This window comes from Amphiura filiformis, chromosome 17 (assembly GCF_039555335.1).
Source record: "Amphiura filiformis chromosome 17, Afil_fr2py, whole genome shotgun sequence".
Lineage (NCBI taxonomy): Eukaryota > Metazoa > Echinodermata > Ophiuroidea > Amphilepidida > Amphiuridae > Amphiura > Amphiura filiformis.
The window spans coordinates 12,966,708-12,985,052 of NC_092644.1; the positions used below are offsets into that span (position 1 = coordinate 12,966,708).

The 18,345-nt window shown below is 37.1% G+C and overlaps 1 protein-coding gene across 4 annotated transcripts in view; it reads left to right on the forward strand.

Annotated features, from left to right (window-relative positions):
• LOC140136955 (dynamin-1-like) overlaps positions 1-15,872 on the forward strand; it is a 105,042-nt gene extending 89,170 nt beyond the window's left edge. For 3 of the 4 annotated variants that reach the window (XM_072158614.1, XM_072158616.1, XM_072158615.1), the window contains exons 15-20: positions 3,272-3,418; positions 3,849-3,905; positions 6,200-6,375; positions 7,989-8,009; positions 11,416-11,579; positions 15,417-15,872. In XM_072158614.1, the coding sequence (XP_072014715.1) occupies positions 3,272-3,418; positions 3,849-3,905; positions 6,200-6,375; positions 7,989-8,009; positions 11,416-11,530 (516 nt within the window). In that variant the 3' untranslated portion in view covers positions 11,531-11,579; positions 15,417-15,872. Of the gene's footprint in view, positions 1-3,271; positions 3,419-3,848; positions 3,906-6,199; positions 6,376-7,988; positions 8,010-11,415; positions 11,580-12,403; positions 12,483-15,416 lie in introns of all 4 variants that reach the window. The other variant, XR_011856793.1, reaches the window with a different exon arrangement.
• Positions 15,873-18,345: the final 2,473 nt, after the last annotated feature.

Below are 18,345 nucleotides of genomic sequence, written 5' to 3' on the forward strand. Positions count from 1 at the left end.
CACATGTAGCTTCCACGAGTGCAGAGAGAGAGAGCCCATCCAGGCTCAGTGCACCTTAAGGGCACACAACTATGAATCAACTGGCGCACTGTTTTTGTTCTAAAGAAATTAAAAGTGCATTTAGCCAGAGAAAGTATATCCCACCCTTATGAAAACGATGACAATTTTGTTTTTCTGAAACACACCCCAGAAATTACCTAATGAATGGCGGCCATCTTGGAATTCTAGATGGTGGCAACCCTAACTAGTTACAACAGATAGTAGGTAACAGATAATTTGGAATCCTTAGTATTAAAAACATGGGTACTGCCGTCATTTATAAACTTCTACGTTGCCTACTATCCAAGTTATAGCAGAAAATGCAGAAATTTGATGAAAATGGTGGCCATTTTGGAATTCAACATGGCAGCAAAACCATACCAGTTAAAACTTCAGTAACAATCAATTTGGGCTCCTCTGTATCATAAACATGGATATTGCCACCATTTTAACCTCTTATGTTGTTTAAAATTCAAGTTATTATCAAAAATATGTTGAAAATGGCGGCCATTTTGTTTTTTGAATTTTGAGGGCTAAGACTCCAAAACTGAACTGGTTAAACAGCATTTTCGTATTCAGCACCCTCGAATGATCTTAAAAAGCTTGTTTAACCACTTTTAACACGAAATGCCTCCAACCTTTTAATAAAGCACAAATTCTCAAATTTTGACCTGTCTATTTGGCAAAACAGGATATAATGTTTTTTTTTCCATCAAAAAAAATAAATAATTAGTGCTGTATTTTTCTGGAATGGGGAATGGAATTGAAAATTGATTTCCATATAATACAATATTTTGTTTATCTTTAATTCCATGTACTATTTCTCTCACGTCAGGGGAGTAAGGTAAACAATTTTTAAGTTTCTTTCTCAAGCATCAAATTCAAACATCAATTCCGTTTGTCACAAGATCATGTAACAGCAAAAAATTTGATTTAATTTGATTTGATTTGAAAAATCAAATTCATTGCTTGAATTTTGTCAGTTTCTCATATTGCTTGAATTTTTTTCAGTTTCTCATATGGAGTAAACATACCTCTTCCTTGGTACATTATTTATTATTAAGCTTTTCTGTAATCTGATCACTTTTGATAAAACTATGCAATATTCCTCTTGTTTTTGTTGCACTAATGTTGATATCAAGGCCAATGTATTTACATTGGTGATCAAGTTAAATCAGGCAAATTATTACTTGAGGTTATAGGTAGTTGACCTAATCGACAACACTCATCCCTCACTTTATCTCATAAAAATTGAGATTTTAACATCCTAGTAAAGGTCTGAAAATTGTTCCGTTTAGACGATTTGAACAAAAAAAGTGACAGCCTTAAACCAGATGGTGGTGAACAATCTGTGTCCTACTGCTCTATGGGCTGTTATGATGTACGTTTTGATATTAATGTCCAAACCATTGGTGCAATTTAACTCCCAACTTATGAGTCACATAAATCTTTCTGCATCTGGGATGTACGCTTTCAGGCTTTTGCCTGAATTCGGGCTCTTTTGTAGTCCTGATTAATGCAATTTCGTTTATTTTCAGCCTGTTTTAGGGCCATTTTCACACTGTTTTCAGGTTTATTCCGCCTTTTTGTCAAAGGTGGACTTTCAACCCTTACATTGATTATTACAAGCTTAGTCATGCTCATTAACCCTAGCTCCCTCCAATTCAACAAAATCCAACAGCGCAAAGTGACTGCAATGCCCAGCATCACAAATGCTTTCAAAATATCGACCAAAAAAGGTCAAAATTTGCATTTTTCCCCCAATTTTTTTACCAATTTCAGAGAAATGTTGGTAATAAAATAAATTGAAGGACCTAATTCCAAAAAATAAGAAGAGTGTCAATGGGTTATTCCATTTGAAATGCATACACCCCCTACGGAAGACATGACCGTAATCTTCCACACAGGGGGTGTGAATTTCAGATGGGGTTACCTGAATGGGTGACTACATTTGTTATACTTCAAAGGTTTGATGCTGTGTCAATTGTGTTACTATTGTCAGTAATGTTAGACTTTTGAGTTTCTCCATTCCACATTGAACTGGATTTATCAATTACCAGCATCATTGCTAGTATTACATAATCACAAGACATGACTAACACATTGTTGGATTACAAAATCGTTTTCTGCCATGTAGTTTTCAAGTGCATCAAGTTTCATTGTTCATTGCATTTAACATATTGAATATTTCAGTTGACCCTGTTACTGTTAACTATTTGTAAAGTGTGCTGAGGGTTGTGGATCAACGTTGTATCTGTGCGTAGCACACTATAAATCATTATGCTTTTATTTTTTTATATGTTTTTTTTGTGATTTGAACTTATCCAGCTACTGTATAGTAGTGGTTTTATTTTCGCATATCTCGCAGTTTGAAATAGGCCTATGAATTGAACAGCCCGCGAATGTGCAAAATAATGAAGCTTAGATATTAAGCTTAATGACTAAAAACTCTAGAACAGCGAAATGATCACCTCCCAAAAATAATAGTGAAGTTTGTAGCAGCAAAAATATCTGTACGTGAAAATATTGGCTTCACAGTAGTCTTTTAAACATTGTGAAATTATTTGCAGCATAATGATAAGGTGAATTGTTGTTAGTTTTTAGAACCAAGTTATGGCCTTTTGAGGTATCAATGTCTATTTGTGACATTGGACTGATTGACTCATATTAGGTCACATTTGTTTGTGTAATACTTGCAACCAAATCCTGTAAGTATAGAGACTCAGAGGTTCCAAGTTCAAACCTTGGTCGAGGATGATTTCAATTCTTGGTGAACTTGAGAGAAAGAATAATATGTGACCTGCTACTACAAAATGAGTTTTAAGTCTCAAGTTGGTAGTTTTGAGACACCCTGCCTGCTGAGTTGATGTTCTTTGTTTGCCAAGCACACGAACAAGCCAGTAGTATGTCCTTCGTGAATGCCTCATTGTGCCCCATTCACAAAGGAAATACAGACATACATACTATTGGCTTCAACAGGTGTGTGTATGTATGGAACAAACAACGAACGCCAAGGAAGCAGCCAGGACGTCTCGAAACTACCAACTTACGACTTTATGCTCATTTCGTGGTAGCAGGTCACATATATGATCAGAGTTTTGTGAATTATTCTTCTGACAACAGTAATAAACTGATGTTGTTTAAATCTTGCATTGTTATGAAATATTCAAATGTTTGTGCCCCTAACTTTATTAATAAACTTATCATTTTCTAATCTTTTTATTTCTATTAGCAACAAGCTGAGATTGGTTCCATGGATCCTCAGCTGGAAAGGCAGGTGGAGACCATCCGTAATCTGGTGGATTCCTACATGGGCATCATCAGTAAACAGATACGAGATCTAGTCCCAAAAACATGCATGCATCTCTGCATCAACAATGTAAGAATATTATTATACTAGGGATACTTTGAGTATATGTGAAGCAAACAGATCAGGGGTCTAGTCCCTAGAAATTGCACCCATCTCTGCCTCAATTAAATTTCAATTACGTATGTAATTGCAGATTGGCCAATTTTCAACATCAGCTTCACATTGTCTGGTACCTGTTGTTGTGGATACAAATTGGTCGATAAGCCGCATGTTTAACTCAATGTCAAGCCAAATTGAATAGAATGACATTGAGAAATTTGTTGTTGCTGAAGAAAGTGAAAACATGTTGGGTCCTGTTATAAAACAGTTTTCTTTTAGAGCAAACACTTTTCAATAAAACAATAAAACCTTGTGTTTAAGTTAATTTAAGACAATATAAAATAAACAGGTTACTTGTACATGTATTTGATAACTTCTCATTTGTGTTTTCCTTGAACAGGCAAAAGATTTTATCCTGGGAGAAATGTTGGCACATCTTTACTCCAGTGGTGATCAGGTGAGTAAGAAAGATTCTCGGATATTTCGATCAATTTTTGCTGGCCATGGTCGGGTTTGGTCTCAGTTGACGTAAGGCAGGGAATAAGTTTTTAGTCGCAACAATACATCTGGAAACAAATATGCGAAAATGCGATTTTTGGAAGTAAAACAAGAAAACAAACAAAAAAGCTCGCCCTTGTGCAGACTGTTCGCTGCAATTTAAAGTGGTGTGTATACATCATTTTAGTTTGACCTGTGACCTGTGTGCATGTCGTTTTGCCCTGGCACATGGTACACTGCATTGGGTTGAGATTGGTCTAGTCTCAGGAATTTTGTGTTTATTGGGGATGATGTTTATTGCAGTTAGGGCAAAAGCATACCGGTCAGGTCAGGGACAAATTGGATGGGTTTCTTTCAGATTGGGGAGGGGAAAATCTGTATGGGACTCTAACACAGTGCTTAAAGCCCCATTCAGTGATTTGGTCATCCGGACGATCATAAAAATCATCAAAATTCAGATTTTGGTACCTTTGTCATTGTCATACATGTGCCAACATATCCTGCTACTGGTTCAGCTGAAAGCTGTGTATTTAAGACAAAAGAAGGCATTTTACATGAATCTGTAATTTATATACTGACAGTATATAAATTAGCTACATGTTTTTGAATGGGGCTTCAACTTTGTGATACTACTGTTTTCTTTGTTTTTTTGCCAAATTGTTCATTTCAAAAATACCAAATGACAATTTGAATGACTTCACTTTTAAGCAATTTATAAACAATTTTTTTTACACTTTTGCTGGGATCATTGAATGGGACTTTAAGGTTTGACCTGCCACAGTGCTCAAGGTTTGAGGGGAAAATCTCTTATAAAGATTTCCTTTGGCCTTGTTATCTAGTTACAGAGCAGCTCAGATTAACACTTTGGTACTGGACATTGATTTTTGTTTATCTCAGTAGGAGTTGAGTACAGGGATGCAAGTCTTCCGGAACTGGACATTGATTTTTGTTTATCTCAGTAGGAGTTGAGTACAGGGATGCAAGTCTTCCGGAACTGGACATTGATTTTTGTTTATCTCAGTAGGAGTTGAGTACAGGGATGCAAGTCTTCCGGAACTGGACATTGATTTTTGTTTATCTCAGTAGGAGTTGAGTACAGGGATGCAAGTCTTCCGGAAATTTCTGGAATTCTGGAAATGGGGTGGGCCATAATAGGAAAAATGTGGACATTAAAAAAATTCTAAGATAGCAAGGTTAAAAGACAAGAAGTGATTTTTTTAAAAGGGGGTGATACCTGTTTAACCCATGTCATAGCCTATTCCCCGCACGAGCCCCCATAAATGCTGAATACGGCACGCAAGCGCTCGACCACCTGTCAAAGGTCCAGGTCAATTTCAGGAAATGGATTTGTTACCCACTGCCACCTCTGATATAAAAATTGATAGATTGAGCCAGGGGCGTAGCCAGCTTTTTTGGTCAGGGGGGGGCAAAATAAAATTTTTGGGGCACAGACGAAAAAAATTACAGTTGCATCATACAATACATAAACACGAAAGGCTTTTTGATTGGGACGATGTATTTTTGGTATTTTACACTATTTTCGCCTATTATCAGGATGGAAAGGGCTCATTCTTTGCAATATGCGCGCGTAGCTTGGAAAAATTGTGTATTTTCGGGCTGAATTTCGGTAGAAAAGGGCTCCTTGCCCCTTTTCTTTTCCTTTGCCCTGATTTTCCCTTTTATTTTTTGTCAGAGGGGCACTTTTTCTTTCATTTTTTTTGTCAGTGGGGGCACTCTGCCCCGCTGGCTACGCTACTGGATTGAGCCCATATTTATTGGTCGAGCTATGAGTTTAAGATATTAGACGTAGTCGAGTCCAATATTTTAAAAATCATTATTATGTTTTAGCCACACACTTGGATTCATCAAAACATAATAATGTGATTAACCCTAACACCAGTAAAAACCACAAAATACCATGATGAAAAATTCTGATCATGCATGCAACCCAGGGTCTGCGATGACGCAATCACCCTAAGTGTGATATGCTCACGGAATTGCTGGCCGGGCAGCAATAACCCGTCCAGCTACCGGTCCGCGATCGTGTGCTTGGCATGCGGGGGGTCAAAGGTTCGAATCCTGGGGGTGCCAAGTCAAAAATTCTTCTGAATCTTGAAAAATTCGGATCTTCTTTGACTTCCGATATCAAAAAGCATGGGTCAGTGTTAGGGTTAATAGATGTGATGGGTTTGTTAGGCAAAAAGTCCATTAATTACCAACATTTTTAGCATTTGGTTTGAATTGTGTAAACAGGGCTCAATGATGGAGGAGTCTGTTGAGGAAGCACAGAGACGAGAGGAGATGTTGAAGATGTACCATGCTACTAAAGAAGCCCTCAAGATCATCGGTGACATCAGTATGTCCACCATGACTGTTCCAATGCCACCACCTGTAGACAATGACGATATGCTCAAACCATTCTCCAATGGGTAAGCTATATTTTATGCATTTCCTTTCAAAGTGACTCAAATTCTCATGACCCGGGTAGGGTCCCGATGATCTTTAAACTCATCAGGTACCAGGGTTCCTGTTTTTGCGCGTCATTGCGTCCAGATGTGTATTTTACAACTTTGGACACACCGCCAATCTTTCTGCATGTCTATCTTGCGTCCGTGTCCGTGTGGATGCAACAATGTTCTGCACTCAGAAGTGGTTGACTTGACTTAACGCCATTCAAAAATCTACCAGATTTCATGTGCAAAAGCTTACAAAAAACATGTAATTTATTCAGCATTATTTTACATCTTCTTAGAATACAAAATAAACCCGATATTGACCCCTAATCATGTGGCCTAAAATCCATACACCCCCTGTGAGACATGACCTTAATCTTCCACACAGGGGTGTGGATTTCAAATGGGGTTACTTCATGACCTGAATGGATGACTCCATTTGACATATACACCCCCAGTGTGTGAGATTAAGGTCATGTCTTCCATAGGGGGTGTATGGATTTCAACTGGAATGGCCCATTTTGGTACACATCCAAGGTTTGCCTAAATCAATATCAATTCTTGTTCATTTTCCAGAGTAGACAAATATTCCTGCTATGAGGGGCATGGTTACAATTATCCATGTGATCTTGAAACAATGCTATGACCTGAAGCAGACATAGCATGGTTTGAAGATACTGCGGGCCTATAGTTTTAACCATGACCCGAATATAAAGCAGTCACTATTTGTTTTATATATCGTGTACCGAACATAAGTATTTAGAATTTACAAGAACCCATTATGACAGGGAGCAGGTCCTTAGCTACTGCGATAAGGCAGCGATCCAGTACAAGGATTTCAATGTTTTATGTATGACATGTGGTGCAAAATGTTTTATTCTCGTTTAAGCAGTGCATATTTAGCGAATAAGAACCCATTTTGCAATGTGAAATGATAACATCCTTGTAAATATATATGTAATTTGTGAGCATTTCCCAGAGCCGCAATTATGTGATTTGTTTTCGTGGATTTACGCAGTGCATTCAGATCGCTTACGCAAAGAACTTTGACCTACTTTAACGTTGATGCCTTGATTTCAAAAACTTCATGATTTGTAATTTTTGTAGCAAAATTCACAGACAAATTTAGGGTAAAAATAAATACACCTCTGCTCAAGCTACGCATTCACTCAAAACCCACAAAATCACAATTTTCCCAAGTCACAAAATGATAGTTTGATGATGCCTAATTGGGCACCAAGACTTACTGTTTGGCTGGCAACCCTCCCTAATGGGTTACACCAACCAGCCACTATGGAAGACCTGACCTTAATCTCCCACACAGGGAGTGTGAATTTCAAACGGGGTTACCTGAATGGGTGGACTCCATTTGAAATATACACCCCCTGTGTGGGAGATTAAGGTCACATCTTCAACTGGAATAGCCTACTGAGCCTACCACAGTAGGCTCAGTAGTTGATCTGGTTCTACCAAGAGTGTGCTAATCGTTCTACCAAGAGTGTGCTAATCGTTTTCTGAATCTGTTAACCATTTTCGTTTACTAATCACACACATGTTATAATATTTCTTCTCTGAATTTCCACTTACAGAAATGAGAAAACAGATTATGGGTCAGTATTAAAAAATGATACCATATACATCTTTCCCATCCTTTTGACCTCCAAATTGAAAAAAAATTACAATAATAAGGCCTAAAAAAAAGAAATTGTTTGATTGGCGAAACATAAAAAAAATAGGGTAGGTAGGTCGGGATTTTTAAAAATCTTAAATCTGTAAATTGCATCTGATAAAGGCCTTGTTGGAACTTTTGTTCTTCTTTTTAAAATTTATATATTTATTCATTATTTTTATTTATTTATTTTTATTTTATTTATTTTATTTTTCTTTCTTTTTTCCTTTTCCTTTTTTTTTTTTGCAAAAAAAAGGGTCTAGGGTCGGGCCTGCTTTTAGGGTCGGTCAGGTTCTGCCAATCAAACAATTTTTTAGGCCTAAGCCATTTGCTTACAGAGTATAATGTATGGGACTTCTACACTAAACCAAGGATGTTGATTTAACCATGAATACCATCTTTCCCATCCTTCTCCAAATTGACAAAAGTTAAAATAATAAGACCTTTGCTTACAGTGTATAATTTATAGGACTTTTATACTAAACCTGGGATGTTGATTTAAGTGTGTGGAATAACATCTTTCCCATCCTTCTCCAAATTGAAAAAAATACAATAATAAGCCCTTTGCCTACAAAGTATGAATGTATGGGACTTTTGTACTAAAGCGGGATGTTGATTTAAGTGTTTGTGGAATCTGTCCTGCCTGCAGGGTCAGGCCCTCCCATGTGTAATGCTTTAGTTGATGCTGTTGTAATGTTGTATAGTTGTTCACATATTCAATTTCAACCATTTGTAAATATCTAGTTAAATGCTGTGGTTGTGGGAAATCAGCAAAAATATATAATTGGTTGAATACGCCAGAAACCCACAAATTCAGTATAGGTGTAGAGTTCACAGAGAAATTCCAATGAGATTGTTTTTCTAAACAAGTTTATTGATTTAATTATAGCTATAAAACAATTGATATTTGTACTTAAATTGGGCCAATGAATTATGGCTTATGCTGTGTATTTTGAACACTTGCAAATGACATCTTGATTCAAAATTAAGTTTAAAAAAATCTTAAATAAAGAAAAAAAAAATGCATTCTGCATTCATGTTTGAAACTGAGACATCATTGCGAATGAAGAGATTTATACGTGTTGGGAATAGACAATTCGGAGAAACCATTCTCCGTCCTCAGCGGTGTAATGCTGTTGGTAGACTGACTGATGATTCTCCAGTGTTTCTAGATGTTGTTGACAATGTCCTTTTTGTCCTCTGTGATGGTGTTTCTAGAAGAGAATCATATATTCTAGAAAGTTCTCGCCCCTGTCCCTATCATTGGAAATGTTAAAGTCCTCTGCAGAGAAGACAAGTTTTTGCCAAGGAAAGTGAGGGAAGCCATTAAAATCAAACAAGAGACCAGCCCCACCCTAAATAGGGACGGGGGCCGAGAACTTTCTAGAATATATGATTCTCTTCTAGAAACACCATCACAAAGGACAAAAAGGAAATACTGGAGAATCATCAGTCAGTCTACCAACAGTATCACACCGCTGAGGACGGAGAATGGATTCTCTGAAATATTCGGTTCAAAAAGTGAGTGTTGTTGACCAGTTTTAAAATATACCTTTGATGAGACAACATTGTTTTTGTTTAGTCTTATCATTGGAAGTTTTTATGAACTCTGGGATTCTTGGTTTTTTAATGAACCACAGGAGCAGTATTAGACTGTAGTATTAAGTTGGCATGAAATAAAGCTTAACATACCATATATTTAATATTTGAATCTGACCCAATGACAGGGCTTCAAGCAGCCATGTATTTCCTATTTTTTCCTATCTTTTTGGACTTTCCTGAATGTTGTATATTTTCATTATTGTTGAATTAATGTCCTAAAATTCCCATATTTTTCCAAGTTAAGGAGATTAAAATGTTCTTTTTTTCACTTGTACTAGTGAATTTATATGAAATTGAAAATATCTGGGTACTTTGTGCGCAGTTGTCATATATTTCAGCAGGACAGCAGGTAGATTTTACTGGCCTCTATTTTCTGCCCAGTATAGTATATATCTATAGACATACCAGTTCAAAATGATACATACATCATGTACAAATTAAGGTATCTTTGGGCCTTACCCCCCCATAACAATAGATACTGGTCTCTGATACCCACTGTATTTGACCTCTGCTGTTCTATATTTGTCCTATATTTTCATTCAAAGTGTTCCTATATTATTCCTATATTTTTGCAAGGAGACTAGCTTGAAGCCCTGCAGTGAGTGTCCCAGATATTTAACTTAATCCATGACCAGGGTTCACAGTTTGCTCTCAAGTAGCTGGGTCCACTCTTTTTATGCTGGACCCATTCAGATCCCATTTAGTTGAAATTTGCGGGTCTCAAGCTGATTTTTGCACTTATGCATCCAATGTACGTAAGGCAGAATACCCGGAAATGCCATTTTCACTCAGTATTGGCGCGCATGAAGTATGTCGAATTCGGCATCCAAGACCTATTTAAGTCGAGCCAAATTATTGGATAAAAGACGACTTACCGTGATCGGCGACTATTCTCAACAAAACTACAATTACTACCAAATAATATGCACTATTTTAATCATCTAAATTATTTGTTATTTTGCTATATTTGCTCAGTTGAAAATACATCTACCACAAAAACATGTTTTCGTAATTGTCACCAGCAAATGTACCACCGACTCAGCTCAGTCGATTTGCAGCATATTTTTTAACAATTTTCCATTCATAAATTACATACAATTACTAAAATCGCTGCTACATGATACACAGTGTGGGCACACCCATCGCTATTTCATGTTTGATTAGTGATACAAGGGGAACTGTGGAAGAGGTGGACTTTTTTTTGTATCATGCAAATATTACGTTACAATAATGTCGCCAATGCTATTTACCATGTTTACAATTTCTTGGATGGGATTTTTTCCGGGTCCAAGCACAGCCTGCTGGACCCATTCAGGTTATGTAATCTTACTTTTCCGGGTCCAGTGAGTACAAAAAGCGTCCTGGATGCAAAAACGCGAAAAACTGTGAACCCTATCCATGACACATTTTCAGTCTTGGGTAATCATCATGCTTGCTAATTCTGCTTTTTTCACTCTCTTCTCTTACACCCATATTTTCTCAGTGATCATCACTCTTACTATATAAGGGATCCAACCATTTCTCCCCATCTTCATCACTCTTTTGCCTGCCAGCACTTCCTTCCTTCCTCCCAACCCTCATGATTGTACTTATTATCAATATCTTCCTCCCTATCTTCCAGGCAAGCATCCAAGTTAACTCATACAAATAATTTAGGACTGTGAAATAACAAATAATAATCAATTTTTAAAAATGAGATGGATGTTTTCACAAATCTTATCTGTTTATGGTTTTATTTCTTTCAGACCTCCACCTGCAGGTGGTGGGCCAATTCGAGCCCCTGGCCAGCCACCCTCACGCCCAGTAGGCAACATGGCTGCTCCAGCACCCAATCCTCAGAGAGCTTCCCCGTGCCAATGATACCGAGCAGGCCAGATGTCCCTCACAGGCCAGCACCAACAATCCCAAGGTAAGAGACACACTATCACATATCTTAAGGGTGGGTCAGGCCTCTTGTGCACCAGGTCAGGCCTCTGATGCACAGAGCCAGGCCTGTAGTGCACCAGGTCTGGCCTGCAGTGCACCAGAGACCTGGTGCACCAGGTCTGGCTTCTGGTGCACCAGGTCTGGCCTCTGGTGCACCAGGTCTATTCTCTGTACACTAGGTCTGGCCTCTGGTACACCAGTTCAAGCCTCTGAGGTCAGGCCTCTGGTATACCAGGTCAAGCCTCTGGTATACCAGGTCTGGCCTTCGGTGCACCAGGTCAGGCCTCGGGTATACCAGGTCAGGCCTCTGGTACACCAGGTCTGGCCTTTGGTGCACCAGGTCAGGCCTCGTGTATATCAGGTCAGGCCTCTGGTATACCATATCAGGGCTCAGAGGAAACTTAATTATTGGTATAGATTGAATTCAGATTAATGCTCTCTCCATGGTACATTTAACTTTGGGTAAATGAACCACACAAGAGTTCTCTGGGCAAGTCACCAGTCATGTGTATAAATAGCCACACCCACACATGTAGTTCACTGGGAGTTTTGAAAAGAGTAGGGTATTCATAAATTTACATAAGAGTAGACATGATTTTTGGCAAGGCACAGAATGAAGTGAACTGATTATGGTATCCATATTTACTTAACACTAACTCACTGTAAGCTATATAGGTTACATACTCGCATGTTTCCAAAAGAAGGGAATGTTCAAAATTATTGTTCAAAATTTTATACATAAATTTCATAATGGATAAAAGTAGAAAATCTTGTTTTTTACTTTAAAAAATTGCGTTTTTTGCCTAGGCCTACTTATAGGCATTCAGCGGGATGGAAGAATTAGTTAACAAATAACCAGCAACGGTCGTACAACATCAACATTTTGGTATGAATGGAAAGAAGAAAGTTTGTGCCTGTAATATCTACTGTGTTTTGCATGTGTACAACAGTAGATATGAGCTAATTTGCATATTCAATGTTGCATCTTTACTTAACAAAATGCTTGAGCTGCCTGTGATACGGAGACGAAGAATGAAATTTCTTCGCTGTGAGCTATATAGGTTACATATTCGCATGTTTCCAAAAGAAGAGAATGCTCAAAATTGTTATTCAAAATTTACATATATTTCATAAATGGATAAAAGTTGAAAGATTCAGAACAATTTACGATTAGGCCCAAACAAAGTAAACACCAACTTTTTAAAAATGTGTCTTTCCTATTCAAAAGAATACCTACCCTAATTTTGAAATTCCTAGAAAGGTTTTTCCCCTTATCAGAAATTTTGTATTTTAAATTATTTTGAAACATTTAATTCAAGCACTTGGAAATTAGTTGAAAACACGATTGAAGTAGTATTGTAAAAGTTGAATATACTTATTAAGATCTTATTAGGTTTCATTGGTAAAAGTAATATGCAGTTTTTGACTATATAAAGTCTGGAGGACAACCAAAATTTCCCATTGTTTTCCTATCAAAACCCAAGGCTCCATTATCAAAAAAGTTGCATGTAGTTCATTGCCACAGTTGTATTCAACATTGCTATGCACATGATTTGCATTATGTCTTGAAACTTTTTTTCAATTATTATGTTTGCTGCCATGTTGTATTTCAAACCGGAAGTTGTATGTTGTGAGTTCCTGAATTTTTTTTTTTTTTGCAAGTGTTTTCATTGAAAATTCACTTCTAATAATGTCCCCTTACGAAAATGTTACCTTGGGGACATTAATTGGAGAGAATATGTTATATGCTTCATACTGATACAAAATTCTTCCGCAATGGCATGCTGCACCTTTTATTCATATTCATATGTTTTGCATGCATGATAGTCATTCATAGTTTGAAAACAGAAACTTATATACTTTATACAAAATTATATTTTACAAAGACATTGCAAATTTTTTGATATTTTTGGCTCTCATTTTGTAAAACTTAATAGTTTTAGACCATTCTAATAATTGGCACATTCCTGCCATTGACGGGGTAAACAAACATCAATATCACCATAGACTAATGCAGACTATTTTCCAACAGTCAAAGTCCCTGTATACAGAGTATACTGTGAATATTCATAAGGGCTGATTGTTTGATCGTGCATGTCTAACAATCACACCAACGATGCATGCCTCATATGTGATAGATACGCAATAGAGCATTGCGTGTCTTTGCATTTACACGAAAGACCGTAAAAATCTGCAGTATGTTCGTATTAGGTTTGTCAGGCCCACTTCATGGAATGATCGGCCCTCATTATCGGGTGATGCTGAAACTTTGACTGTTTGGAGTTTTTCTGTATCTCATTGATATCACATACTATAAAACGACTAAAGCGAGGTTAAGAATGGCATCACATGAATATAAAATAATGAAAGAATCATGTGATACCCTTTTTGACCTTGCTTTCACTATCCCATAATGTGTGATATTAAAGTGATATCAATGTGCACCCCACCAACGGCAGGAAGGTGCCCCAATTATAAGACTGGTCTATAGTTTTGAATGAAGTTGTCGGTTCCCTGTAATATACAACAAACTATGCTTTGATGTTGTACGACCATTGCCGGTTCTGTGGTCTCACGGCCTCTGCCCCTCTTGCCTATTATAGACCAGGTGACAGACACCATAGTAATTGCAAGTTAATCACGGCTATCGTGGAATGTACGTATACCCATCTCATACATGTAGCGTATAGGCGTATTAAGGATTGAGTGGGGTATACAGCCAAATAAAATCAGATGGCACCAAAATTCACCAATAAAAATGCCTGAAACCTAAGGTGACTCTCTTGGAACCAGGTCTGTAACATATTAAGGGTATACTGTTTTTTATATTTAGTTGATAAGAATTCTGTAATCTCATTAGTCAGTAATATTTTCCATATTACCCGAGTAGTCCTAACATGCGAGCGTAAGCGTAACATAACGTGCACGATATCCTAAGACTCGCGCGCATACTTTTCACGCGGCATGGCTACACTGTTCAAAAGCAACGAAGAAACTAGTCTACTTTTCATTAAGATTATCAAACTAAATTCCTCCAGCAAAGTTTATGAACAAGTGGGAAGATAGTAGAATTCATGTTCACTAAAGGATAAAATTGTTACTCCGTTTGTTCTCACAAAATATGGAAAAATATCTAGGGTCTGGTGCCGTATTCCATTCAGCCTTCGGCTTCATGGAATACGGCACCAGACTGTAGATATTTTCCTGTATTTCATTAACAAACAGGGGTAACTAATAGTTCACAGCATTGGTACTGCATTGTATGCCTGTGTATTTTTGCCGCGAAGATACTTGTGTACCAAGTGTTCCGTTGTGTATAACTATCAGATTCCCATTGCAGCTGACCCAAGAGGTACACTGCTGCCCAGCTCAGGGCCTAGATTTCGTGCCCGTTTGTAAGAATCAAAAACCATCCGAGTTGCTTCACTTACTGTATGATTCAAGGAAAGAAATTGATTCTCGCAACAAATGTTATGAGAATCATTACGAGAATCATTACGAGAATCGATTCAGTGATTCTCGTCAAATGTGAGGCCCTGCTGAGCTACTTTACCAGTACTAGTGTAGTAACAATTCAGTACCAGATTCCAATGTGTGTACTCTAGAGTACCCACACAAGTACTCCAGAGTACCAATGAAGTAGCTGGGCAGCAGTGTACCTCGGGGAGTGGTAGCAATAGGAATCTGATAATCTGTAATTATAATGCATAATGCTAAAATACTGTAGCAAGTTTAAAATCAGCAATTACAAAATTTACTATGGATAACACTGATATATATTTATAATCATTTGTTTGTTTTTATGTTTATTTGTTTACAGACGGCCAGCAGACGGCAACAAACCAGCCCCACCTATTCCAGGCAGACCCGCCGTACCAGCACGTCCAACATAAAACCACCACGCTCACTGGCTAGCTGGTTCACGCAAGCTACGCTTAGCACTATGTTGATCTATATTATAAGAAAACTTTGCAATTTTGATGGAAAAAAGTATATATAATTATTGACACCCTCTGAGTAACCACCATAGCCCTGTTTACTGATAACCGTTTTTCCACTACAAAGTTGTGTACCAGAGTATACTAAGTGGTAGAACCGATCCCATCCTAATTGAAATGCACACAGTATCGAATCATGATTGATTTAATGTACTCATGAATAGTGTTAGGTGAATGATGGCATGTATTAATGAAATTCTCAACATATTTAAGATAAATCCGTTAAGTAAACCAAGTAAACTCTTCTAACAAATTAACCTGATTAATGGCATTAGTAACATTCAGAAATGAATTCAACTTGGGATCAGTGATGATTGCCAAGACTTCAATCATACCATCGGTGACAAGGGTGAAATTTGGCAGACGACAGGCATCGGTCGTGAGTCCCATAATGTGGCCCATTGAGGATTAAAACGATGGAACCAGACAACGATTTTTGCTCCAAAGTTTCACCCATCACTCTGCATCAGTGCCGTACGAAAGTTAAACAGAAAATACTACATGGTATCTGTGAAAAAGAAGCTCATTTTCACCTAAAATATTGGCCATTTCCAATGTATTTTCAACAAACTGCAGTGCCAAATCTTATCTTTTACCTAATATTTTACCAACTTTTCTTTTTACATGCCTTCAGGGGTCATAATTTTGGCAGTATTTTGCTCTGTTTTCTAGTGTGGGTGTACATTTCTTGATCACGATGAAGACAGCCATCTTGAATTTTGCTGATGGTGTTTCTGGATAGTATTTTTAGGAAAATTGTTATAATTTTCCTAAAATCATGAAAAAAGTCTGGATTAAAGCTCAATTGAGTCCTGGTTCCAGCTATATTCAGGTGAACCAGGACTCACTTTTTTCTAAAACTGAGTGCTGGTAGCAAAGCTGTTAATTTCACCCTTGGGTCGGTGATGAGTATTTTGAACATGTGTCTAAATTTATTTGATGGTAATAGCATGCTGAGTGACTACTTCTTGATTTATACACAACTAAATACCTCCTTTATGGATTACTTCAGATGTGCCTGCAAATATTTTGTTATGCACGAGGTACCTATGTGGTACTTACATGATGACATGGAGAAATAGTACATATGCAGTACCTGTACTTCTTGAAGGAATTTAGTTGTGTTCGATCTTGTGAAAAGATACTGCTTTTTGTAAAAATGGAAAATATTGTGAATGACCAAAAACAAAAATGATGAGACTTTACTTACCCCAAAACCTTATCACCAATCAGTATTTATGGTTTTAATGTTAGAATCGCTTACATATATTTGGTAAAAAAAGGTGGTAGGTGGAACAATATAAATACATTTTAAAAGGAAAAAAGTATGTTAACTAAATATGTCTTTTGAAAGCAAAGCTTTATAATCAAAAAAGTGTTTGCAATTTATTCATTCCAGAGTGCTTGAAGTGAAAAAAAAATCATATCATTATCATATTATCATCAATTTTTTTAATATTGAAAAGTTTTTGTTTAACTTTAGGTATAAATTTTGTTTTGTTTTCCACTCCATTTATATGTTTTGTATATTGGGAGGATATTAAGTGTGTGTTGATAACCAGCCTGAATACCTTAATGGGCTATTCCAATTAAAATCTACACTACCACTGTGGAAGGTTTAGCTATAGTCTTCCACAGAGGGAGTATGAGTTTTGAATAGAACAGACAATTGGGTAACTTCCATTTGAAATACTCATTCCGGGTGTGCAAGATATAGGTGAAGCTAAATACAGGAGTATGAGTTTCAAAATGATTAACCTGGACCAATTGCATTTGAAAAACATACTCCCCCTGTGGAAGATATTTCCAAAATCTTTCACAGGGATAGTGTGGATTTTAACTGGAACAGCCCAATACCTTAGGTAGAACTTGAATTGACAATTTGTAGTTTTCAACATTTAACTGAATATGTGCCACGTTTATCACTCATAGATTACCCCATGATCCATATGTTAAGGTCATAAATGAGATGAGAGACCAGTGCCATATCATGTGCACTTAATTGTGTGGTGTATGGCACATAGAGCGAGTCAATTGAGTTTCTAGTATGGTCAGCACTGGGATTTTGATTAAAATCTTTGCATCTTTGCTCACATTGATTAGTTGGACTCAAAAAAGTAGGTGAACAATTGCGGAGTACCCATTGTGTGTTAAAAAAAAGTGGACCATATACACTACTGTTTCCCCTCGAGTTTGGTAGGGACGTAGGTGCGTATTTCCTGTTTGCAGTATTGAATAGTGTGTTAACCTAATCCTGCAGAGTGTACATGCATACAAGGGCAGTTTATTGGTATGCACTGATGTCACCAGTAAACTCAAGGTGAAACCAAGCAGTCTTTACTGTTGGTTGTATACTGTAAATGAACCCACATTCACAATGGATTTCTGAATTTTTTATTGTGTGGGACTCCTGTAATTTAGCAAACATGTGAATTTGTTATACCAATGGTTGATTTCCAAATTGACCTGTGTCATCAATAATGCTGTCAGCTGACTTAGATGGCCATGCAGTGCTTGCTTTGAGCAGCACATGTGCATCATTCAAGAATTCAATGCGGTTGATTTTGTCGACATGTTTTCTTTTTCCCCCGTGTTGATTTTTTTCATACATTTAGTCATGTCATATAAGAAACAGTTTATAAACTAAAAATATATATATAATTCCAAAATATAAATCCATATCCATAGTTTGTAAACCAATTTTGGTGTTCAAATATAGACCAAAAAAGTTTACGAAATGATATAAGATTA